At 38.0% G+C, this 26979-nt stretch overlaps 2 protein-coding genes across 9 annotated transcripts in view; one reads left to right on the forward strand and one right to left on the reverse strand.

Moving 5' to 3' along the window:
• The first annotated feature begins 11462 nt into the window (after positions 1-11462).
• Positions 11463-13021, forward strand: LOC137244676 (uncharacterized). Its single transcript, XM_067774033.1, has 3 exons — positions 11463-11886; positions 11946-12135; positions 12218-13021. Exons 2-3 carry the CDS (start codon positions 11992-11994, stop codon positions 12833-12835), a joined length of 762 nt encoding a protein of 253 aa, XP_067630134.1. The 5' UTR covers positions 11463-11886; positions 11946-11991; the 3' UTR covers positions 12836-13021.
• Positions 12793-26979, reverse strand: part of LOC137244674 (putative nuclease HARBI1) — a 30805-nt gene continuing 16618 nt past the window's right edge. The window contains exons 1-6 of one of the 8 annotated variants that reach the window (XM_067774027.1): positions 14319-15471; positions 14172-14243; positions 13803-14113; positions 13627-13742; positions 13263-13551; positions 12798-13185 (exon numbers count right to left, since the gene is read on the reverse strand). In XM_067774027.1, the coding sequence (XP_067630128.1) occupies positions 13109-13185; positions 13263-13551; positions 13627-13742; positions 13803-14113; positions 14172-14191 (813 nt within the window). In that variant the 5' untranslated portion in view covers positions 14192-14243; positions 14319-15471 and the 3' untranslated portion in view covers positions 12798-13108. Of the gene's footprint in view, positions 13186-13262; positions 13569-13626; positions 13743-13802; positions 15474-26204; positions 26427-26979 lie in introns of those variants that run through there. The other 7 variants (XM_067774032.1, XR_010951150.1, XM_067774028.1 and 4 more) reach the window with 7 other exon arrangements.

The raw sequence follows: 26979 nt of genomic DNA on the forward strand, positions 1-26979 counted from the left end.
GAGTATAGGAGTATTCCAAAACTAATCTGTATTCATACAAAAAATGTGCTCCAATTAACATTGCGATGTCCTAGGAGAGGAGTAGGTGATCCCACTCTCGCTTTGTTTGTGAGTATTCCATAGAGTACATACGCGAGAGTACTTTCCAAAGTACATTCACTGTAGGACTCCATGGAGCACCCACAGAGGATCATATGCCAAAGTACTAAAGAGGAATTGTGTCGGAAAGAATTATCGGAGTGAATTTCATTTAAAATGAAAGTAAATGAAGAGGGGCAATACAACTTTTATGTTTTTTACTACGAATATTCTTATGTTATTTAGCATTTGCGTGAATAAACTAATATTTCTCTATACTATATAGTATGTATACATAAAACCAGTGCGCGGTTGCATTTTATCAGAGTTGCCATAGTAAAATTTTATTATCTGTTATTTGTATGCAATATTTTACTTTTGGCAACTCCGCAAACGCATTGCAAAGGAGTATTGTTAGAGTACTCCAACATCAAGAAAATGGAACACGTAATCCAACAATTTTTGCAGGGCAGCCCAATTCTGCATTTCCACTTGGATTGGAATTTTTTCGAGTTGGCAATTTTGGTATTCTGTGTTCCAATCTCTTTCGATCCAACTTCGAATCGTTCGATTTTGTGTATTTTGCATTTCGATCGTAGCTCCGTTTTTCTAAGTTGCAAATTAGTTGGCGGAAAAATATTTTCTTTTTATTTTTTTATTAATTTATAACAGAATTTTAACAAAAATGTAAGTAAAACTTGTTAAGAAACGTAGAAGGCTTAGGTTAGGTTGGACTGGCCGGTCACTGAGGACCTCACATAGACTGATTGAGTCCTTAGTGTTACCAAAGTTTGTTTTAACGACCAAACTGAAAAACCCTATCAAAAACCAGGACCTATGTTATAAAATAACTCCGTCCTCTTGGCAAATACTAGAAGATTCCTAGGACTTAAGCCACTTGCTGCTTCTAGATCTGGCAGCTGTATCGCTCCAACCCGCACTTCCTACATCTGCTATCACTGACCAAGCCTAATTTAAAGGCATGTGACGCCCGAAGGCAGTGTCCAGTCAGAATACCCGTCATGAGTCTAAAGTCCTCTCTTTTTAATGATAGAAGCAACTTTGTTAGTCTAAGGTTGTAAGACCTACACATAATCTTCGACACTTTACAGCCCCGCGCTTGAACTTACGCCTTTCCCGCTTGGTCGATCATGTGCACCCCTCGCCTTCGCTTAATATCGTCCAGTCTAATTGGGACGTCTACGGAGCAAGCTTCAAGGGATGCGCCCTTTTTAGCTAGTTCGTCCGCTTTTTCATTCCCATCTATTTCCATATGCCCTGGGCCCCGATATATAGATGTATGCTTCTCCCTGTCCCGATTCTCTCCACAGACTGCTTGCACTCCAACACGCATTTAGATGCTGTGCTATGCGAGATTATTGCCTTAATTGCTGCTTGACTGTCAATATAAAAGTTAACACGGTTGCAGCTTAAGCTATTCTCTTCCAGGGTTTCTACTGCTTTGGTTACGGCTAATATTTCCGCTTGGAAAACGCTACATTAAACCGGCAGCCTGTAGGATCTGCTTATTTCCGGATCAGCACAGTATACCGCAGACCTTCCACTACTTTGGAACCATCTGTGTACACATGTATCGCCTCGTCCGCAATTTGCGCACCCTTGCGCCAACCGTCCACCTCTATTGTGGGCTTAAGATCTCCCTCGAAGCGCAGATAGGGAATCAGGTAGTATGTTCGTCTTGTGATTGATGACGATATCCTACTATGACCATATGGTCGGCGCTCAAGCTTCCCCGAGGCACCGAGCCTGGTTGCGGTTGTTAATGCTTTGTTCTTTGCTACCAGGTCTACAGGTGGAATGTGGAGAATGGCATACAGTGCAGCCGTTGGGGTTGTTTTCAGGGCTCCCGTAATGCTAAGCATCGATAGTCTGCAGACCCCCTCTAATTTTTTGAGGTATGTTGTTTTTTGTGTGGCCTTCCACCAAACAAGAACTCCATAGTATAGAATAGGGCTTACAATCGCTGTAAAAACCCAATGAGAAAGAGAGGGCGATAAGCCCCACGTACACCCCAGCATTCTTTTACATGCATAGAGAGCCGTTGAGGCCTTCTTGAACCTCTCCTCCACGTTGAGCTTCCATGACAGCTTACTGTCTAGGACGATTCCTAGATATTTTGTGCAAGGTTTCTCCTGCAGGGTCACCCCTCCTAACTTAGTCCTGATCCAATTTGGGACCTTGTACCTCTTTGCAAACAAGACCATATCCGTCTTCTCCGCATTGACTTTCAACCCGACATTAGATGCCCAGGTATGAATATCCCGAAGCGCCCGATCCATCAAAGAACTAATCGTTGGAAGGCACTTTCCACTTATGACAATTGCAACGTCATCTGCGTAGGCCGTAAGTTTTACGGGTCCCTCATCCACGTAGAAGGCTTGATGGTGATTGTTTTTTATATGTTTCCAGGTCAAAAACAACATGTCGATGTCGAAGTCCTTGGACGTATTTGCCCCGCAAAAGTATCTAACACATACTTGAAAGCATCTTTATTAAGTCGAAAGTTTTTTATGAACCTAAATAAGAAAATAAGTAATTAAACTTTACCACTTTTAAGTCCAATTTCTTACAATTCTACACTCATCTCAAATGGATTACACAAATCTCGCAATATTTGCCTTTCCATTCTGGCCATTTTCGTATGCGTCGCTTTCCAACTCCACAAATAATTCCGCGGCTATTGATTCCTTTATAATAGACAGCTATAATTTGTGTCTGTTCGTTGGGTCCTGTTATATCCCAAAGCAAACTGCCGGAGTAGAGGAAGGTGAAGCGAAAATGTAAACAACCCTTGCGAAAAGTATAAATAAATCTTTATAAAGTATTTTAGGCCAGTGCAATGAAATTAGCATCCATAAAATTCAGAAAATGTTAACTATATTCGTGCAGGAATGCGTTTTAACAAAACTTGGGGGCCACGGCAGGGAATCGGCCAAAAGAACGACAAAAACACGCTTACAATTATGAAAGCCCTTCACTTAAAAAAATATAAAACTGCGGCAATATATTCTATTGCTTTTTTTGTACAAAATGGCGTGGATAATAAAAAATAAACGTTTTTCAGTGTTTTTTACAAATTTTTTTTAATTTGTTTTGTTCCACATTCCATACAAACAGCTGATTTCGAAAAATCATTTGGTCTTCCTCTTCTCGTTACGATTCCGTCGTAATGCAGAATACTCAACTTCGTTTAAAGCTGGAGACATTGGTGCTTTATCGGTAACCGTATCGGTAGCATTATAACAGCTGATTCGACCTATCTTATGAGAATCAATGCAATCGATTATTGGTGCCGCTAAGGTCGTAACCGTATCGTAGCCAACCAATTGGGTTTTGGTTTACCGACGTAACGATAAACAGCTGATTACGTTAGGGATACGGATACAGCGATACGACATACGGCACCAATGACTCCGGCTTAAAGCGGAGCGTAGAACGGGAACGTAATCGAAATGCAGAATAGGGGTGAGTGTATTTGCAGTTACATTGCATACTATCGCATAAACAAAGAGGCTTTCCGAATGGTATTGGACACCATTGAAGGACGCTTAAGTCGCTCGAAAGTTCTGCCAGTGCTGCAACTAGCAGCTACGTTACGATTTTTAGCTGAAGGACCCTATCAAATATCAGTTAGCAAGGATTCTAGCATAAGTGTAGGAAGAAGCACGGTGCCAACGATTATAGATGATGTGCTTCGTGAAGCGCTTCGCAATATCTGGATGTTTCTCTATAAATTCAGGCAAAATACTATTTTGCATTGAATTTTTATGTTTTCCCCTATTAAGAATGAAAATATATGTAAATTTACATTTATTTTGAGTAGTTATGAGTGGTAGCAGCTGTTTGAGTAGTTGGCACCGCGGGGCGCGAGCAGCAGCGGGTACTAGTTGTGGCTTGCTGGGCTGCTGGAAGGTAGGGGGGGGGGGGGGGGGGGGGGGGCGCTAAGGCGTATACTACGGGACGCCCTTGGACGTGAACAGCAAGGAGCCACAACAGATTTATAAAAGTTACGTGGACGTCGGGTTTTGGGATCAAGCCCAGAACAACCTGTCCGATGCGAGACACACTGAACAGAGTATGACCCTCCTAAAAAGATTCTTTTCCGGCAGATGCAGCAAGACCATTTCTCAGGACCGGGGTCTGGAGACGGACCCGGATTGGATTCGATACCTTCCCGGAGCAAGAGAATATGGAGCAGTCCCGCTGCAAGGAGCTGCTGGGAGGATGACAATTTGTGGGAGGGACGCAACAAATTAAATGGGGTTACACTGAAATGACAGTCCTTGGTCAGGAAAAATCCCGAGTCGCTCCGGTACATAGAACCGACTGCCTTGGGAAGCGTTACGATTCCGTCGTAATGCAGAATACCCAACTTCGATTAAAGCGGAGCGTAGAAGGGGAACGTAATCGAAATGCAGAATAGGGGTCATTATAATATAAAGTTCTGCAAAGAGTAGGCTATTTTGCAACAAATTGTTTAATAAACAAATTAAATTGACGAATCAAGCGATGTGAGTATATTCAGAATTCAATTACGAAAATTTCTGTCTAAACATTATTGCAATCGGTTGATTTTTCGAACCTGTAAGTGGTTTTGAATTAAATTAGTGCTTAATCCCCAATGTGTGTCGAAGTCCTTGGTCGTATTTGCCCCGCAAAAGTATCTAACACATACTTGAAAGCATCCTTATTAAGTCGAAAGTTTTTTTGAACCTAAATAAGAAAATAAGTCATTAAACTTTACCACTTTTAAGTTCATTTTCTTACAATTCGTCACTAATCTCAAATGGATTACACAAATCTCGCAATATTTGCCTTTCCATTCTCGCCTGACCATTTTCGTATGCTTTGCTTTCCAACTGCACAAATAAAGCTGCAGCTATTGATTCCATTACAATAGACACCTATAATTTGTGTCTATTCGTTGGTTCCAGTTATATACCAAAGCAAGCTGCCGGAGTAGAGGAAGGTGAAGCGAAAACGTAAACAATCCTTGCGGAAAGAATAAATAAATCTTTATAAAGTATTTTAGGCCAGTGCAATGAAGTTAGCATCCATAAAATTCAGAAAATGTCAACTATATTCGTGCAGGAATCCGTTTTAACAAAACTTGGTGGCCACGGCAGGGAATTGGCCAAAAGAACGACAAAAACACACATACAAATATGAAACACTTCACTCAAAAAAATATAACATTGCGGCAATATATTCTATTGCTTTTTTTGTACAAAATGGCGTGGATAATAAAATATAAGCGTTTTTCAGTGTTTTTTACAAATTTTCTTTAATTTATTTTGTTCCAATGTTCACACATTCTGTACAAACAGCTGATTTCGAAAAATCATTTGCTCTTCCCCTTCTCGTTCCGATTCCGTCGTAATGTAGAATACCCACCTTCGATTAAAGCGGAGCGTAGAACGGGAACGTAATCGTAGTGCTGAATAGGGGTGAGGGGTGATTATACAGCCCGATTCTACATTTCGACTTAGATTGGAATTTTTTCGATTTGGCAATTTTGGTATTCTGTGTTCCAATCTCCTTCGATCCAACTTCGAATCGTTCGATTTTGTGTATTCTGCATTTCGATCATAGTCCCGTTTTTCTAAGTTGCAAATTAGTTGGCGGAAAAATATTTTCTTTTTATTTATTAATTAATTTACAACAGAATTTTAACAAAAATGTAAGTAAAACTTGTTAAGAAACGTAGAAGGCTTGTTGATGATTTTTTTTTATATGTTTCCAGTCCAAAAGCAACATGTCGATGTCGAAGTCCTTGGACGTATTTGCCCCGCAAAAGTATCTAACACATACTTGAAAATAAGTCATTAAACTTTCCCACTTTTAAGTTCAATTTCTTACAATTCGTCACTCATCTCAAATGGATTACGCAAATCTCGCAATATTTGCCTTTCCATTCTCGCCTGGCCATTTTTGTATGCGTTGCTTTCCAACTCCACAAATAATTCCGCGGCTATTGATTCCATTACAATAGACATCTATAATTTCTGTCTCTTTGTTGGGTCCAGTTATATGCCAAAGCAAGCTGCCGGAGTAGAGGAAGGTGAAGCGAAAACGTAAACAATCCTTGCGAAAGGAATAAATAAATCTTCATAAAGTATTTTTGGCCAGTGCAGTGAAATTAGCATCCATAAAATTGAGAAAATGTCAACTATATTCGTGCAGGAATCCGTTTTAACAAAACTTGGTGGCAGCGGCAGGGAATTGGCGAAAACAACGACAACAACACACTTACAATTATGAAAGCAGTTCACTCAAAAAAATATAACACGGTGTTAATATTTTCTATTGATTTTTTTGTACAAAATGGCGTGGATAATAAAATATAAACGTTTTTCAGTGTTCTTTACAAATTTTCTTTAGTTTATTTTGTTCCAAAGTTCACACATTCCGTACAAACAGCTGATTTGGAAAAATCATTTGTTCTTCCTCTTCTCGTTACGATTCCGTCGTGAGGCAGAATACCCAACTTCGATTAAAGCGGAGCGTAAATTTTCTCCGTTGGCAAGATCTTGTCGTAGAAAATTTCAAATAAACGTCAAAAGTTTGTGTTCCGATTCAGGGATGCCACTGTACGAATTTCGAAATTACTTATTTACTCTCGGAGACGTTCGGAAACACGTTCGAATTGCATGATAGCAATTTCGTAACTTTCCCGAAAAAACAGTCTACGATGGATTGCGTGATTGAGCTGAAGATATATAAAAATTAGTTTTAAGCGTTTCCAACAATGAACAATGCCCTTAAAATTAGTCGTTATGAAATCCGTTACAACTAATCAGGGCTGTCATGGAATCCAATTTTAGATATTCAAAATGAAAATAACGAGTGCGCAATAATTCGAGGTTCTTGTAGCTGGCCTAGAAAAAATCGGAGTTTTTTTTCTATTGAGTCTAAGCTCCTCTTTATTATTTTCGTCACTAAAACTCATAATAAAACATTGAAATGAAATATTTTTTTTTTTTTTGAAATTTGGTTTAATGGAGGGGACTATAATAAAAGTCCCATATTCCAGGTTATTATCAATATTATATGTTTTTTAATTAATGGATTAAATTTCCAGTGTTGTATAGATGCACGTTGATCTCCACCAGTATACAATAGTAATACCATTTCGGCCAGAACCATGCGTAGCAGCTTGCTATTAGTATTAGACTATCCGCGATTTGTAAAATGGTATTTAAAAGGCACCACGCCAGGTTATATTCAATTTGTCTTCGTATTTAGTGTTATATTTTAAAGAATTTATATCCACTCTAATCATGTGTACATGACTGTACATTAAAATATGAAGATATTTTCTATCCCGTTATATGTCCTCGGTGGAGTTATATGTATTTTTTTAATTTATATTTAAGGTAATCTCTACCCCGTTACATGTTCCGTTAATAGCACTTTGATGATGGTATCACTAAAGTTATGTATATTTGTAAAACGAAAGTTTTACTTATATGCTTTTATTTCTTGTAATTTTTAATTAGATTTGTTTATATGTTGACTGTATTTATTAAAACTTTAATGTTAATTTTGATTTTGCCCGATAGCAATTATATGTATATTTTTGCATAAAATGCGTATTTTTATTTTAATATTTATAAAGATTTTTGCCCGATAGCAATTGAAACTTATTTGCACAATTTGCATATTTTTACGACGAACTGGAGAGATCATTTCGATTCCCGCACTATCCGCCATTTTATTCTTAACCGCATGAATAGAGTCCCTTAATAACACGCGGTTGAGTTGTGGGGAAAACCGAACTTGACGCGACCATTGTACAGGTTTACAAGTATGATATGTATGAGAGGGAAACAATTTCTTTCCCTTTCTAACACACGGCAGTTTGACACTTCGGTCAGTGTCAAACTAGCGTGGAACCCAGTGGAACCTGCGTGGAACATGAGTTTTGACACTGAACGAAGTGTCAAAATTACCGGGGTTGCTTCGTCGAAAGCGACACAGGGAAGCAAAAAAGGGATCGGAATATCAGATATGGGTTGCTGTGATGGTAAATTTTTTGAACGAATTTAGTAGGAAATTTTAAGTGCACCCATATGGGTCCTTCAGAAAATTATAAAAAAAGTCTTCAATTGGGGTATCTGAGGACACGTAGTTATTTCAGTATTAAGAATACAAACACGGGAGTTAAGTTTTTCTACCCGTTCAAAAGTTCTCCGCGAAAAACAGTTTGAAACCGAAGTCGACTACAATAACCCGTCCAAAAAAGCGGAAAGAAAAATGAAAAGACGCGTTTTGTCCTGTTATCAATAGTCCAAAGGCGGAAAAGTATTCGAATTATTGGAACCGAGGCAAAAACGCGTCTATTAATACTTCCCTCAACGGTTTTGGCCATGTTTTAGCAATCGTCCCCAGTAATAAAGTATCACAATTTGTTAATTAAAATTGTCCAAAACATATGCATATTAAAAAGAGATGTAATTAAGTGCTCATTTGAAAGTAAATAAGGATATTTCTTTGTAATTTTGCAATAAAAATTTTACACAGTTTTCGTTAGCAGCTACTAAATTTTCTTGGACCTAAGAAGTACAACACTGCCAAATAGCATCCACACAAAAAACGAACAAGAACAAGCAATTTATCAGGTGAGCGTGGCTGTGTATGTGCGTGCTGCTACATATCCTACTTGTAGACCTGTACAATGGACGCGACAACGTCACAAAACGAAGTGAAATGAAATATTTAAGCAAATCCTAAATCACGAAAAAAGATACAGAAATAGTAAAAAAAAAATTTGACATCTGATCCAGAAATGACAGATATATTTTCCTTTCGTTTTATCGATAAATTGTCGTCGTCGTCTCAAAAAGTTTAAGCGCCAAATACACGACACGAACATTTCCGCGAACATTCCGCAATCTTGTTCGCAGCTTTGGCCATACACCATACGAACTTTTGGCCGAACATTAGTTCTATTTCAGACAGCGATGAATACGGACAACAATTGTGATGCAGCAATATTGCTCGCTGTGGCAATTAAGCGTAAAAAAGTCGCATAATCATTATTCTTTTTAATTCTATTACAATAATCTTTGCTTTTTACTTGCCACAATGATGGCAAAGATATATACATTTCAATAAATTCACTCAGAAATTTTTTATTGGCCATTTTACTTTTCCGCGCACGTCTGTTCCGTTCAGAAATTACTACGATTATGAGCTATTTCGCCATACACGCACGAACAGTTCAGGCAAATGTTCGCCAAAAATTTAAATATTTTGATTTTTGGCGAACATTTGCGCGAACTGGCAAACACCACCAAACACGACAGAAAAGGTCGCAGAAACATGACATAACGGGAATGTTCGAGGAAATGTTCGTGTCGTGTATTTGGCGCTTTAGCCAATACCGATTTGGTGTCGGAGTGACGGCGACGTCGGCTGAAATCAAAAATTTTTGAAGATAAAGATGTTGCATGCGCGAACTTCAGTGGAAAGCAGAGGAGCTTCACAAAATTCTAGTAGGTCACTTCCACCACACCACAAATTTTAACACAATTTTTAGCATAATTTAAGCACACAAATACACCGATGGCAGTTTTAGAGTGTAAAAATATGAATTCTGAACACATTAGCTGAATAAAAAGTGTACATATAATTGTTAAATAATCACCCTTATTGTCATTTTCGTTGTCGTCACTAACTCACGACGACGTGTTGAGTTCGGTATTGCCATCGTCGTTTTCGATAACTATTGACGACTATCGACAGATGTTTGGTATTGGCTAAAGCTGGAGTCATTGGTGCCGTTTGTCGTATCGCTGTAGTCGTATCCCTAACGTAATCAGCTGTTTATCGTTACGACGGTAAACCAAAACCCTATTAGTTGGCTACGATACGGTTACGACCTTAGCGGCACCAATAATCGATTGCATTGATTCTCATTAGGTTGGTCGAATCAGCTGTTAAAAGGTTACCGATAAAGCACCAATGTCTCCAGCTTAAGCAAATTTGCTGTCGTCGTCGCCCTCACACGACGCCATTTTTGTAAACGCTGTTTTTACTGATGACAGAAGGAAAATTTGTAAGTAAAACATCTCTTTTTTAATTAATTAAATATACAAACATGTAATATGCATTGCTTTTTTAGATATTCAAAATGAAAATAACGAGTGCGCAACAAATCGAGGTTCTTGTAGCTGGGCTAGAAAGAAACGGAGTTATTTCTGATTTTTTTTCTATCGAGTCCAAGCTCTTCTTTATTATTTTCGTCACTAGAGCTCGCACTACTGTCATAATAAAACATTTTTTTTTAAATCTTGAAATTAAATATTTAAACAAATCTCGGTAATAGTCTAGTTGAGGGGTCGACTGCTAATACGCTACCAAAAATATCGAGAGAGGTGTCAAAATACGCGTATTAATCTCGAGAACAATAATCCGAAGAAAAAGAAAAATTTTATCTCTCTCCGGAGATATTTGCAGTTGAAGTTGGCGATTTCCATGTGGTTGTTGTTGTGTTCGTACCCACAAAAAAAATTGTGCATCATCGTGGCGGCAGCCACGGTTATACCACACACCCGGACTTGGCATGGCGTAGCCCAGGGTTATTTTTTATAAGCGCGGCCGAAGGCCGCCAACGCAGAAAGGTGTTCTGCGCAAAAATACTATGGATCTGACCCCCGATTTCGGAGGTACCCGCGGGTCTTTTTCGGTTTTTCGTTAATATCTTTTGAACGCGTTAAAATTTTTATTTTCCGCCTTCGGATTATTAATACTGATGTCAAGACGCGTCGTTTGACACCTCTCTCCATATTTTTGGTAGCGTATTAGCAGTCGACCCCTCAACTAGACTCTTACCCAAATCTCAAGTCGTAGAAATAGTAAAAAAATCGAACAGCTGATACATAAATGGCAGAGATGGTATATTTTCCATTCGTTTTATCGATAAATTGTCGTCGTCGTCTCAACAAGCTTAAGTGCCAAATACACGACACGAACATTTCCGCGAACATTCCGAAATCTTGTTCGCAGCTTTGGCCATACACCATACGAACTTTTGGCCGAACATTAGTTCTCTTTCAGAAATTTTTTATTGTCCATTTTACTTTTCCGCGCACGTCTGTTCCGTTCAGAAATTACTACGATTATGGGCTATTTCGCCATACACGCACGAACAGTTCGCGCAAATGCTCGCCAAAAATTAAAATATTTTGATTTTTGGCGAACATTTGCGCGAACTGGCAAACACCACCATACACGACAGAAAAGGTCGCAGAAACATGACATAACGGGAATGTTCGCAGAAATGTTCGTGTCGTGTATTTGGCGCTTTAGCCAATACCGATCAAATATTATCGAAAATAAAGATGTTGCAGGCGCAAACTTCGGTGGAAAGCAGCGGAGCTTAACAAAATTCTAGGCCACTTTCACCACACCAAAAACTTTAACACAATTTTTAACATAATTGAAGCACAGAAATACACTGATTGGAGTTTTAGAGAGTAAAAGTTAAAATTCTAAACACATAACCTAAATAAAAAGTGTACAAATAATTTGTAATATATTTATTTTGGGCCAATTTTTTGTTACAATTGTAATTCATTGGATCTTTTCGGCCGATAAATTAAAGACAAAACACAAGGGGTGGCTTTCCGTATTTCGATATCGGGCAGAAACGAGTGTCGAAGTATCGTTTTTGCTTTCTCTAACAAAACATATCGTCGCGTTGTATCGAACGTTCGATGTAAACAGTTCGACACCAATATTGCTATCGTTTTTCTTTTTCGCAGCTATTAACCGCATAAAAAGGTAAGTTAAAATTTTGTAATATTTTTGTGATTTAACATATTTGATATTTATTTACATAGGAGCCAACAAACAAACGGTGCTCAACTGAAATTACTAGTTGAATTTATGGAAAAGCATAATGCGTTATCTAAAAATAGCTTACAAAATACTAATAACGGCCGCGCGAAGAAAAAACAGCTATGGAGCAAATTAACGGACCTGCTAAATAGTAACGGTCCTCCTGTAAAGGTGACGCAGGCATGGCAGAAAGTGCGTTGTGGCATTAGAAATTATACAAATTCTCTTTGAAAATGTATTGTTTGTGGTAACAACATACTTTTATTTCTTCTAGGTATGGACTGACTACAAATATAACACGAAACACAAACTAACACAACGCATGAACAGTTTGAAAAGAACTGGCGGTGGTCCATATGACGCCGTTTCTTTAAACGACACGGAAGAACGAATAATTGCCGTAGCAAAAATAAATGAACATTTGTTGGGAGTTCCAGGCGCTACGACACATGGAAGCAATACAGATCATCCTTGTTCTTCTAGGCAGTCGGAGGAAGCATTCATAAACGACTGCTTCACAGCAATTTCGAGCGCATATAGTTCATCTAGCAACGACGAGAATAAAGCGCCAAGTGAGTCGCCAAGAAATAATATAACTTCAGGATCAGTAAGCGACAACGAGCCACCACAAACTCCCACAGCAAGAAAACTTACAGATCCCAAAATGAAAATTATTGAAAAAGAAATAAATAATCAGGAAAAATTTCAAACTGAAATGTTAAGGCTCTCAAAAGAAAGCAACGAAATTGGACAAAAGAAGCTGCAGTTAATGGAAAAACAAATTGCAATTGAAGTTCAGTATAAGAAAATTAAAGTGCAAGTAATGGAGGCGGATTTGGAAAAAGTAAAAGTTGAACTCTCTTTGCTGAAACAAAAAATGAATAACAAATGAAGCTACCTATATGTATGTGTTAAATAAGTACAATGTTTATCTATTTTTTTATTTAATTAATTCGTCCTATGAGTGAACTTTTACGAGAATGAAGTGCAATTATATTTTATTTATTACCAATTTACAAACAATTTTACTTTATTTGCTACCAATTAAAATGAAATTCTTACATAGCTGAATGGAAAAGATGGTATTTTATTCTATTTCTTATTCTATCTGCTTCTCGGTTGCCTGTGTCTGGCGGGGTAGGTTCTATCACTCCTTGCCTAGAAGTTATAGCTTCATTGTTGGTACGAAAAGGAATATTTCGGCTTTTGGTTTTCTGTCGTCTGATAATATCCTCCGGCGGCCTAAACGGGACGATGCAATTAAAGATAATATGATTACGGGCCAATATATTTAAAATAGATTTAATTAATAAACTAACCTTTGTAAACGCCAATAGTTCTTTCAACAATGCTCCTAGCTTTGCTGTGAGTATCATTAAAAAAGCTTTTCCTTTCGTCTGGCTCATCTTCTCGTAACCGGTACGGGGTCATTAGCCATGGTTCAAGAGGGTATCCCGAATCACCCAATAGCCACGAGTTTCTATTCCCACTGTTGTATTGTCGCTCCATTACCAGTCGCTCTTTTGAGGCCTTCCACACAAATGAGTCGTGTGCAGCACCTCCATATTGTGGGCATATAGCTTTGATTATTAGTTTATGATCACATATCTGTAATAAGGCATGTCCTATGCGTTTACTCAATAAACAGTTCTAAAGAACATATGTATATAGGTATGCACGTACATATATACTTACAATCATTGCATTAATGCTATGCTTTCCTTTTCTATTGAAATATATATGTTCATTTTCCACAGGTCTTAGCAACTGCAATTGAGTACCATCAACGGCACCAACGACTGGAATTAATTTAAAAAAACTAAACTTTCGTTATTAATTGATTTATTGAGCTGCATTACCTCCAGGAAAATTATATTTTTGGTTAAACCACTCCTTGCATGGCTGAAAGCGTTTTTCAAAAAGTATCCACTTACTACAAAGATGTTCATCCATAGACACCAAAGTACTGCGAAAAACCTTCGACAATGTACTATGCCCCATTGGTGCTCCACCAGTTTGCCATTGGTAACCGCCACCTGCTAATATCTCCAGTGTTGCTGCTAGCCTCAAAATCGGAGGAATATACGTGCTTCGTACACCTTCCCTTAGGTTGATTTCTCTTAAGATTTCCATAAAAATCTCTTTGGTTAGCCGGTATTTTGTTTGGAATCTGTGAAATGCAAATGTACAGATTTAAGACTTACTATTTGAAATGTGTATAATCTTACTGTTTTTGTGGCAACTCCATAGGATTAGATGCATCTCTTATCCTTCTCCTGTTAATTTACGAGTTTTCCGCACTAAAATCGTCCAAAATAGAAAAATAACGCCAATTAAACATTTCTTGCTTTTTATTTTTTATTTATGGCACACACTTTTTGACAGCCACAAATCACTTTCCAAATATGAGAACGAGAGTGCCTTTATCGAAATACGGAAACCAAAACGGCCTCGTCGAGGGTTCGATATCGAATTGAAGTATCGTACCGACGAGTGTCGACCATCGAATTACGGAAAGCCACCCAAGGTTTCCCTGCAAAAATTGTTGGATTACGTGTTCCATTTTCTTCATGTTGGAGTACTCTAACAATACTCCTTTGCAATGCGTTTGCGGACCACCATCAGCCGATCATTGCTCGTTTTTTAACGACCGTGATCACGACACGATGACGATCGAACAGGGTTGCCAAAAGTAAAATATTGCATACAAATAACTGATAATAAAATTCTACTATGGCAACTCTGATAAAATGCGAACTGGTTTTATGTATACATACCATAGTATAGAGAAATATTAGTTTCTTTATTCACGCAAATGCTAAATAACATAAGAATATTCGTAGTAAAAAATATAAAAGTTGTATTGCCCCTCTTCATTTACTTTCATTTTAAATGAAATTCACTCCGATAATTCTTTCCGACACAATTCCTCTTTAGTACTTTGGCATATGATCCTCTGTGGGTGCTCCATGGAGTCCTACAGTGAATGTACTTTGGCAAGTATTCTCGCGTATGTACTCTATGGAATACTCACAAACAAAGCGAGAGTGGGATCACCTACTCCTCTCCTAGGACATCGCAATGTTAATTGGAGCACATTTTTTGTATGAATACAGATTACTTTCGGAATACTCCTATACTCCCAAAGGAGTATTCCTTACATTATTTATGGAGTACCCTGCAAAAATTGTTGGATTACGTGTTCTATTTTCTTCATGTTGGATTACTCTAACAATAATCCATTGCAATGCGTTTGCGGACCACCATCAGCCGATCATTGCTCGTTTTTTCACGACCGTGATCACGACACGATGACGATCGAACAGAGTTGCCAAAAGTAAAATATTGCATACAAGTAACTGATAATAAAATTCTACTATGGCAACTCTGATAAAATGCGCACTGGTTTTATGTATACATACCATAGTATAGAGAAATATTAGTTTCTTTATTCACGCAAATGCTAAATAACATAAGAATATTCGTAGTAAAAAATATAAAAGTTGTATTGCCCCTCTTCGTTTACATTCATTTTAAATTAAATTCACTCCGATAATTCTTTCCGACACAATTCCTCTTTAGTACTTTGGCATATGATCCTCTGTGGGTGCTCCATGGAGTACAACAGTGAAAATACTTTGGAAAGTACTCTCACGTATGTACTCTATGGAATACTCACAAACAAAGCGAGAGTGGGATCACCTACTCCTCTCCTAGGACATCGCAATGTTAATTGGAGCACATTTTTTGTATGATTACAGATTAGATTTGGAGCAGTCTTATACTCCCAAAGGAGTATTCCTTACATTATTTATAGAGTACTCGCGTTTTTTGAAGGGTTCTCTTTTCCTCCTACGCGTTTCGATGAAATTTTTTCATCTTCATCAGGGAGAATTCAATTTATAACATTGAAACTTTCAACATCTAACACATAAATAAACAAAACCAATGGACGAAGCAGGAAACATGAATGGAGGCAGTAAATTAAATGTAAAGTTTTGTTTATTTATGTGTTAGATGTTGAAAGTTTCAATGTTATAAATTGAATTCTCCCTGATGAAGATACAAAAATTTCATCGAAACGCGTAGGAGGAAAAGAGAAACCTTGTGTTTTTTCTTTATTTTATCGGCCGAAAAGCTCCAAATAATTACAAGTGTACAAATAATTATTAAATAACAAATACAGACAGTGGTAGTTAACAAATTCTGCTGTGGTAAGTGGTGAATATGACCTACTAGAAGTTTTGTGACGCTTGCTTCACACGATTTTTCGTCCCTGCAACATCTTTATTTTCGATAACCTTTGTACCGATTTGGTGTCGAAGTGACGACGACGTCGATACGATGTGACGTCAAAGATTATCGAAAAGTAAAGATGTTGCAGGGACGAAAAATCGTGTGAAGCAAGCTTCACAAAACTTCTAGTAGGTCACATTCACCACTTACCACAGCAGAATTTATTAACTACCCCTGCTGTATTTGTTATTTAATAATTATTTGTACACTTTGTATTCAGCTACTGTGCTCAGAATTTTAACTTTTACTCTCTAAAACTCCAATCAATGTATTTCTGTGCTTAAATTATGTTAAAAATTGTGTTAAAGTTTTTGGTGTGGTGAAAGTGACCTACTAGAATTTTGTTACGCTCCGCTGCTTTCCACCGAAGTTTGCGCCTGCAACAAATTGCATGAAATATGCCGATATGGGTATCAAACGAAAGGTATTTCTCTCCACATTACAATTGGGACATTTTTGAGTAGGGTTGCCATTTAGGGTTGCCACCTATTCGAAATTAAAAAAAAATTGCATGAGATATGCCGATATGGGTATCAAACGAAAGGCATTTCACTCCGCATTACAATAGGGATATTTTTGAGTAGGGTTGCCATGTAGGGTTGCCACCTATTCGAAATTAAAAAAAAATTGCAAGAGATATGCCGATATGGGTATCAAACGAAAGGTATTTCACTCCGCATTACAGTAGGGACATTTTTGAGTAGTTTTGCCATTTAGGGTTGCCACCTATTCGAAATAAACAAAAAAATTGCATAAGAAATGCCGATATGGGTATCAAACGAAAGGTGTTTCACTCCGCATTACAATAGGGACATTTTTGAGTAGGGTTGCCATTTAGGGTTGGGGTAGTTAGACGAAATAGTACCCCTTCAAAAAACGCGAGTAAGGCATAAATAGTGTAAGGAATACTCCTTTAGGAGTATAGGAGTCTTCCAAAACTAATCTGTATTCATACAAAAAATGTGCTCCAATTAACATTGCGATGTCCTAGGAGAGTAGGTGATCCGACTCTCGCTTTGCTTGTGAGTATTCCATAGAGTACATACGTGAGAGTACTTTCCAAAGTACTTTCATTGTAGTACTCCATGGAGCACCCACAGAGGATCATATGCCAAAGTACTAAAGAGGAATTGTGCCGGAAAGAATTATCGGAGTGAATTTAATTTAAAATGAAAGTAAATTAAGAGGGGCAATACAACTTTTATATTTTATACTACGAATATTCTTATGTTATTTAGCATTTGCGTGAATAAATAAACTAATATTTCTCTATACATACTATAGTATTTATACATGAAACCAGTGCGCGGTTGCATTTTATCAGAGTTGCCATAGTAAAATTTTATTATCAGTTATTTGTATGCAATATTTTACTTTTGGCAACTCTGTTCGATCGTCATCGTGTTGTGATCACGGTCGTTAAAAAACGAGCAATGATCGGATGATGGTGGTCCGCAAACGCAATACAAAGGAGTATTGTTAGAGTAATCCAACATGAAGAAAATGGAACACATAATCCAACAATTTTTGCAGGGACTCTACTTACTCATATTCTATTAAAGCTTTAAAGGAGAACATTAAAGTTAAAAATCTTCGAAAAAAAATCTTACACATGATTCGACTTAATTTTCTTAATTTCACACACGCTAATGAATTTGAAATGCACTATCAAGGCACCGTGGCGAATTCTAGCAAATTATATTTTAATGCATATTTTTGGCAAATATGAAATTAATAGTTGCAATTTCTCACAGATTACTATTAGAAAGAAGAAGCTTAGGGAAGTAAGCTGGCATTTAATTAAACTAACTGATAGTTGTCATTCGTAAAACTTACAAGTTTTTGGAATGTAATAAAATTTTTGAGATTTTCATAGTGTATAACTAAAAAAATGTTTGAAATTAATAATTCGGCGCATGAAGATACTCGACCTAAATAACTTAGTTCTCAATTTCACTAATTGTCATAACAATCCCTTATACTATAGGCTGGAATTACCCATTTCAAATTTTTCATTCCAGTTCATTTTGCGGTTAGTGTTTGAAATGTTTTTGAAATCTATTTTTAAGGAAATCAAATACTTGTAAGTAAAAATATATAATATATGTACATATAAAAAAAGTAGAGTTTGCCGAGCAAAGCTCGGTCGCCCAAGTACTAACAATTTACAAACTATGTTCCCCAAGGGGGTGTGTCGAGGGGTAGCATTGTCTACTTTTTAAGATTGCTTACGCTTTGACCAATATGAACGATATATTAAATATTTGTCGTTTAGGTCAAAAAACTGAATTAAAATTTACTGATCTCAGTTATATGTATTCCACATACGAAGATTTGATATACCAACATTAAAATACTAAAATTTTTTCGGAAGTCCGAGGAAGCTTGCAGTTTCAACAGGGGTGGACCAGATTGAGAGGGGTGTATTATATATGTGGGAGTATTCTTACCACTGTTCAATATGGTGTTCTTGCCTGATGAAACACTTAGGTGAAAAGATAATCAGCGCGTGTTCTACAGCTTGAGTACAAAAATGTTAGTTTAGCTAACTGTAAGCTTACAAAAACAACATACATTGCAAAAAGAGAATGTCAAAATACAATAAATGTAATGAGGGTAAAGATGGTGTGAGGGCTTACCCGAACTCCATAGCGCCCGACTATGAGGCGGAGCTGTTTAGGACTGGCATCTACGCCGTTTCGCCTAATAGGAGGGCAGCGGGATGTCGGTGACTAAGAACTGCCAACTCCCTAATCCAGTGTGTTATGTGGATCGTGCCTATTGGATGATTTGCAGCCAGAGGATAAATTCGGCTCTATTCGAATGGAGCCTTCCCGATATCAGGCCACCTCGGCAAGTATTGTTGGCCTTACCACAATAAGGGGCGCTGCTGTGGCGGACGGTTCTTTCCCCGTATATAATACTGGACCGCTGAACCCGCCTTGTCGGGCAGGTGGTCGTATGACCAAGATGAACGACTCATTACCTAATTGTAGTAAGGACGATGATAAGAGGACTGAGTCGCAAGCCAAGGGCCACAAATACGCATTAAGCGATGCGTCGGATTCGGGGAACGAGAGAAGTGCTGATTCAATGAACTCCGTGTTGGAAAGGCACACAAATGAAAACGGAGTAGAAGAGTGGAGAATGGTACGGAGCAGAGGAAGTAAAAGAGCTATCTCGCAGTACCGTACAGCACTAAGAATTGTCCACCGCCTGGGAGCAGTGGTCGAGCCAACAGAAGTGGAGATCGAGCGCTTGGAATGGACCCATGAGAAGGTAGAAGTAGGTCGAAGGCAGTTCAAAAGGTTTTCTGCGAGAAACCCTCGGTTCTGCAACCGGTACGAGGGGGAAGAAGCGTCGAATGGCAGAATAAAGAGGCAACGTTCGGCGAAAGGTGACAAGCCTGCTTTCAAGAGGAAGAAAGCACCCAGTCCCAGAGCCGCGAGGCAGGGCAGTCGCATAGACAAGACAAGTAGGCCCAAAGCTGTAAGACATATGGGCCCCAATAGCGAGGTAGCAACTACCTCGAAAGCTGCCAGTCAGAGGGAAGTTCCAACTACGGAAGTGGGAGATAAGCCAAAGGGAGATAACACTAAGACTCCGGCTTCCTCGGAGGTGCTAAAGGGAGTTAACGCTAAGACTCTGGCTTTCTCGGAGGTGCCAAAGGGAAATAACACTAAGACTCCGGCTTTTTCCGAAAAGATGAGTGATGTGGCAAAGCAGTCACTGACTGTGGCTTGGTCGTAGCAGTCCTTTCGGACAGATGACTACTGAAAGGTGGAAATCTGTAGAAATGGAGCTTATTAGTTTAATGCTTAAGATGATGCGGGAACAACGAAGTAAGCTCCTTCCAACCTTTGATTCGGGAGGGTGGTAAATTGGTGTGAAGATGATAGCGTGCGACAACATCGCGAGCTTGCAGTGGCTGGAGGAAGTTGTTCCAAATCTCCAAAGACAAGGCACGAACGCACGGTTTGAGGTGGTGGATAAAGCGCAAATCCCCACGGTACGAAAAGTTAAGGTATGGATACCATGCGTGATGAAGTCGTAGGACACACTACGACTTCTGCAGGATCACAATCCGAATATACCGACACAGGATTGGAAGGTACTTACTGTATCTCGGCCTACGGAGGAAGGTCAGTTCTACATCTTCCAAATAAACAAGCACGCGGGGGATATATTGTACACGCAGCTTGGAAAATGTCCTTTGGTACAGGCAATATTTGGTTCCCCCCATAAATTCAGAAAACAAAAATTCAGAATCACATTTTTTCAGAAAACATTAGTCAGAACCCTTTTTTCAGAAAGCCAAAATTCAGAAGTCAAAACTCAGAAACAAAAATTCAGAAATCAAATTTCCGAAGTCAAAATTCGGAAGTCAAATTTCAGAAGTCAAATTTCAGAAGTCAAAATTCAGAAGTCAAATTTCAGAAGTCAAAATTCAGAAAGTAATCAGACAGCAAAAAAACATTACATTTTGCGCAAAATTTAATGTTTTTTTGCTGTCTGATTACTTTCTGAATTTTGACTTCTGAAATTTTACTTCTGAATTTTTTTTCAGGCCTGGAACACAGCAACGTCGAAAGAAGGCGTTATATTCAATCGAATTATGAAATATATATAATATCACCAAATTGGGTGAAGTCCGTACAAATAATTCCACCGAAAGGTGGCACAACGTCATTCGAAGTGCGTTTGGGACACACCCTAACATATTTAATTGCATAAATAAAATAAAAAACGAACAGGCAATAATAGAAACAAAACTGCAGCAATTTTCAGCTGGAGGCGAGCCATATCGGAAACGCAAGAAAAAATATAAAGACTTCGTTTTTTTAATACTGTAAATTCAAAAGATCGCGGGTTCGAAGTACTCAGTTTAAATAATTATTTTATCATTATTATTGTTATGATACATTTTTTCTTAATTGAAACAACAAAAATTGTTAATACATCCCACAGCACGGGGAAAAAGTGTCAATAAATATGACACTATGGCATCATTGCCATGAAGCAATTCCAATTTTCACATCCATTCTGCAACAGACGTCGGAGTGCTGTTAATATCAATTGACAAGAAACAGGGTAGAAGTAGAAATAATGAAGGCAAACAAACAACCGCTGTGATAGCTGAATGGCTATGGCAGCGACGCCTAAATTTAGGAGTTCCCGAAATGGATCTATACAACGAGCTTTGACAGTTGTCTAAGTTTTTTTCTTTCTTCTATTCTAATTTAAAATTTTTTCAATTAAAAAGAAATGTATCATAACTATAACAATGATAAAATAATTATTGTTAGGGCTCGAGCTCGATTCGAACCCGGGATCTTACAAATCAGTAGGCCGATATAACAACAATAATTTTAAATTCATTTGAAAAAGATAAGCGCGAAAAAAAAATTTAATTACATGCTTGCTATTGCACACAATTCAAAATTTTAGATTGTCCTACTTTTTCTGTGTACATAATTCCTTCCAAATAAATAAACCTTTTTGAATTTTGAGAAAAATTTTATGTTTTTTCTGTCGTCTGATTACTTTCTGAAATTTGACTTCTGTATTTTGCCTTCTGAAATTTGACTTCTGAATTTTCACTTCTGAAATTTGACTTCTGCAATTTGACTTCTGAAATTTGACTTCTGAAATTTGACTTCTGAAATTAGACTTCTGAGATTTAACTTCTGCGTTTTGACCTCTGAATTTTGTCTTTCTGAAAAAAGGGTTCTGACTAATGTTTTCTGAAAAAATGTGTTTCTGAATTTTTGCTTTCTGAATTTATGGGGGGCACCCAATATTTACATGCGACTTAGGAAAAGAAGTCCCGAGGATAAAAATACTAACACGCTGGAAGTGGGCGAAGTCGAAAAGGACCTCAAAAGCCTAAGAGAAAAAAGACAGGTGGAGGTAGCCGACGTCACCACGAAGGTGTTAGCAAATGGTGATGCTAGTCAGCACTAGTCAGGATCACCCGGCACAACAGTTACGAGAGGTTAAGGGGGGCCGGGAGGACGACGACGTCATGACGAAGGTGCTGGAGGGGGACAAACAGTCCAATGGTGCTGCGAGTCCTACAGATAAACCTCCAACACAGTAAAGTGGCGTCGAGCGAACTTCTCCTAACCCTTGAGGATGGTTCGTTTGACGTAGCGCTGATCCAGGAGCTGTGGCTCTCATCGGGAGGAAAGGTTTCTGGACTTAGCGCGCGCGGATTCGGCGTTTACTACGCGCAAACGGAAGGACGGGTGCGAACTGTAGTAATGGTTTGGAAACAGCTGCATTCATATATGCTGCCTAATTACACTACTGAGGACCTCGTAGATCAAATAAGTATAACGTCTCGGTTTTAAAACATCTCTTATTAGTGAAAATATATATATTGTGACGAATATTAGCATCACTAAGCTGCTACTAAATAAATGCACAACAACAATAAAGCAGCCCCTCTTATGCAGAAGGCGTCGAAGAGATATCTCACACATACAAATATGTAGTCATCAGCCGAAGTAGTTACTCACACATACATACGCATATGGCTACAAATTACAAATAAATATGTATATAGCTGGTAACCAAGCATGAAGTTCGCGAAATTACCAGACCTTAGGAGAAATGGGTGAAAGAGGAAACCGAGAGTATAAAAGCGCGCGCTGAGTAATAACTAATCAGTTTGATTTAAACACGCTATCAGCTGTGAAGTGAAGTATGATTGTGAAATATAATTGTACTACTCCCAAAGTAGTCTAATAAAGAACATTTTGCAACAGAGAGTATTGGAGTGATTTATTACACAGTTTAGCGATTCGAACGTTAGCAGAAGCAAAGAGGATAAATATAATAAGAGACGTCACTCGTTACTTTTCGTAATGTTATTCGTTAGGGTACTCGCAGTATTTTTTTTGGGCGAGATGTGCATAAATGTCTTTATACCTTTTCGTGGGGTATTTGTGTTTATTTTTCCGACTGTACTTAATTAATTAATTAATTCTCTTTCCAAAAATCACATTTGCATAAGGTGCCTATACGACATGAATAAATGCGAGACGATTGAAAATGTTCCTCATGGAAAACATTAGGCATCAATTTTTTTAATTTCCAGCGAGTTACTCGCCACTCGTAGCAGACTGGTGGCTCTTATTATATTTATCCTATTTGGCAGAAGGTTTCAAATAAGCGGAATTTCCCAAAATTCGTTACAATATATACTGAGAACTTATATGATGTTCAGTTTTCATATCAGGGCCAGGAAGATCCTTTACTCCTGAAAGTCACACCTCGAATAGCATTCGGTCAAAGGTTTCCTGTTTCAGTCACACCTTGGAATAAAGGCCTACTTGCTTCTGGAGATTGGTACCCTCATAACTGTAAGCCACCTGAAAGTTTTCTAGAGGCAGCACATGCCTGCATCCTATCCATTGGTCTCGTTCGTTTTTGGGTTTCTATGCGGTGGATTCATCCCCCATTTTTCACCATAACCATAGTGAAAGCCCCGTTACATAAACAGTTTTTCATATATATGCATTTTACACAATCTTATGCATTGAGTAGATTCCACGTATTTTTATGGAGAACGGTAGATTGAGCAACACTGGCGCCATCAGACATGGAAAAGTAGCCAACTCCTAAACATTGTTGCAAGCAAAGCTCAAGAAGAAAAATTTGACATTTGCCTTGGCTAAGGGCACGTTTGGAAAGTGAAATTATTTTTCCCACTCGTTGGTAACTTTTCTCACATTGCAATTAAAATCTGCAATATAACAAATGAATATGGCACAAAATATTGTGGCGAATATTAGCATCACGATGCTGTTAGTAAATAATCGCAACAACAAAACACAGCAAGCGGCAACACTTATGTACAAGGCAACGAAGAGATATCTCACTCACACACATGTAGTCATCAGCCGAAGTAGTTACTCACACATACACATGCATATGGCAATAAGAAAAACATAAACTACAAATATACATGTATATAGCTGGAAACCAAGCATGAGATACAATTGTTCTCGAACTGTTCGCGAAATGACTAGACCTTAGGAGAAATTGGTGAACGAGAAAACCGAGAGTATAAAAGCATCAAACTGAGGAATCAGTAATCAGTTTGATTTAAACACGCTTTTGTGAAGTACGTGATAGTGAAGTATAATTGTACTACTCCCAAAGTAGACTAAATAAAGACCATATTGCAATATTGAATATTTTTTTTAATGGACGTTGTGGCAGCGCGCTGCCTTCAAGTGGCCCAATGAAACCAGGTTAATCCTGTTCATGCGATCGATTTACATATCTATATATATATATAATAACTTTGTTTTTTTTTTGCCGAGTCTTTGATGGGCAGCGGTTTGTCAAGCGTCGAGATCTGAGACTGCTCAGCTACAAAAGAGATATTATCAGCCAAGCGTAATGCTTAAAGAGAACAGAAGCAATCGTTTTATACATACATTAATTATTAAGAGTGGCGAGAACAGTGTTTTTTATAGAAAAAAGGGAGTCCGAGCTGTGTTTGAGTGAGAGTTATAATCTTGGCATAAACACCGAAAACGTTCATTTAGTTCGAAATTCGTTCTACATTGTTTCAGCAGGAGAGGTTTGAAATATCTCCAAGTCCGAGAGGGAACACAAAAGCTCACTTCATTCAGGAGGAATGGGCTCGAAATTGATCCATTTAAAAGTTTTGTCATAAATATTACACCAAGCATTTCCCTTCGACTAGCAAGAGCAAGTGCACCGTATAATTGGTGGCTTTGTCCTTAATAATGTGGATAAATTAGCTGAGGAAAGCTTCAAAAGTAAGTGCATAGGTATGTACCAGAGTTGTAAACGAATTCAATGCAGTAATAAAAATAGTAATAATATAACTATCTATATATATAAAAAGAAGTTTACATTTTGAATGTCACTCCATAACTCGAGAACGGATAGAAAGATTGCCACGACATTTTTAGGAAAGATACAGGAAGGAGAGATGATGATTTGTTGATTTTGAAATCCCAAATCGGTTTAGCCATTCTTCAGTTATGATTTTTTTTTTAGAAAAAATTCAAATATGTATATATAAAAGAAAGTGGTGTTAGTAACACCACGCATAACTCAAGAACGGATGAACCGATTTGGCTGAAAATTTGTGGAGAGGTAGCTTAGAACCAGGGAACGGACATAGGATACTTTTTATCCCGTTCTGGCTAGGGCCTTGAGATCAAAACATGGACCTGGGTAATCCCGGGATGTGTTTGAACAATATATTTTCGTACCCCTGGGTCACTAAGGGCTCGAGATATAGGCCAAAACGTGGACCCGGGCACCCCTAGAATGTGTTTATACAATATGGATATCAAATGAAAGCTGTCAAAACCTGGCAAAACTGATAAATAAGCATGCGAAGCCGAAAAAAGACATGAATTAATAATATCCACATACCTATATACATATGTACGTCCTATTCGATTTGCCTGAAATTTGGTGTATTAATTTACCTGTATTAGTATTTACCATCCTTTTTTCCGGGAACTAGACCAGAGACGGACTGGGACTGGGATTAGGACTAGGACTGGGGCTGAGGCTCGGAGTGGGACTCGGACTTGGAATAGGACTGGAACAAAATACATACCACCCTCTGGGACTGGCAATAAGGGATGAAGAAGAATGAGAAGAACTTGAGAGAAGAGAAAAGGGGGAAGGAGAAGGAGACTGAGAAAGAGATAGAGTGAGATGAAATAGAGATAGATGAATCGAAAAAGACGGTGGGAGGAGTGAATAAAAGGATTAAGAAAAATATAAGAGGGGGAGGCAGAGTTAGACGGGAAAAGCTTATTAAGATGTATGCAGATAGACCAAATTTAGGGCAGAACAACGTCTGCCGGGTCTGCTAGTTATATTACAATAATAGTAATAAGAATAATAATAATACTATTATTAGTAATGCTGAAGAGAAAGCAAGGATTGCATTCCTTAACAACTCTGGTATGTACTTATGAAGTTTATTTACATCAAGTAACTTAAAGTAACAGTTCAACTAATATCCAAATATTAATTTTCAGTTCGAAAGTCACCATCGGATACTTATGATTCGCCGCCGACGACATCTTCACCCCAATTGTCGCGATCTTCATCGCCATTACCATCGTCACTACCATCACCATTACCATCAGCTACTTCTTCCAGGTCGTCGGAAAAGTCTGCTAAGAAAAAACAATTAGAGCGATTGGCCAATGTGTGCGAGGACATGCAGAATAACTTTTCGAAAAGCATGGAACAATTTTCTAAGTCAACGAAGAACTTGTTGAATTAGAAAGGGCGAAACTTATTGCAATACAAAACCTCCAAGAAGATATTGACTGAAGGAGTTTTAGATTTTTTAAATAGATCCTAGGTATTGTATGGTATCTCAGCAAAACATTGAAGAACGAACTTGCTCCGATTTTTTTCCAAACCAAAAATACCTTATCCCAGAACTTATTTGAATAGAACTTTTTTCAAAACCGAATTTTGAGATAGAACGGTCTTTTGACAAATTCAAAAACGGCGTTTTTGAAAAAAGTTGTAAACAAAATTTTGAGATGAGCAAGTTCTTTCCTCAATAAATCTGCACGTATTTGACTAATTTTGTCAAAAAATATGATTACAAACTATATTTTAAAAATGTTTGCGAAACTCGTGAAAATTCGCTAAATTTTCAGCAATATTTTCTACTTTTTTCTCAGAATTTTTTGGAGTATGCAGTTTTGTAAAAAA

Source organism: Eurosta solidaginis, chromosome 3 (genome assembly GCF_040869045.1).
Source record: "Eurosta solidaginis isolate ZX-2024a chromosome 3, ASM4086904v1, whole genome shotgun sequence".
Lineage (NCBI taxonomy): Eukaryota > Metazoa > Arthropoda > Insecta > Diptera > Tephritidae > Eurosta > Eurosta solidaginis.

What these genes read in the sequence shown, in the direction of transcription:
- LOC137244676 (XM_067774033.1), top strand. Translation starts at nt 11,992, where the DNA reads ATGGAAAAGCATAATGCGTTATCTAAAAATAGCTTACAAAATACTAAT. An exon ending in TGACGCAGGCATGGCAGAAA is followed by an intron (nt 12,136 to 12,217) that starts GTGCGTTGTGGC and finishes TATTTCTTCTAG; the next exon opens with GTATGGACTGACTACAAATA.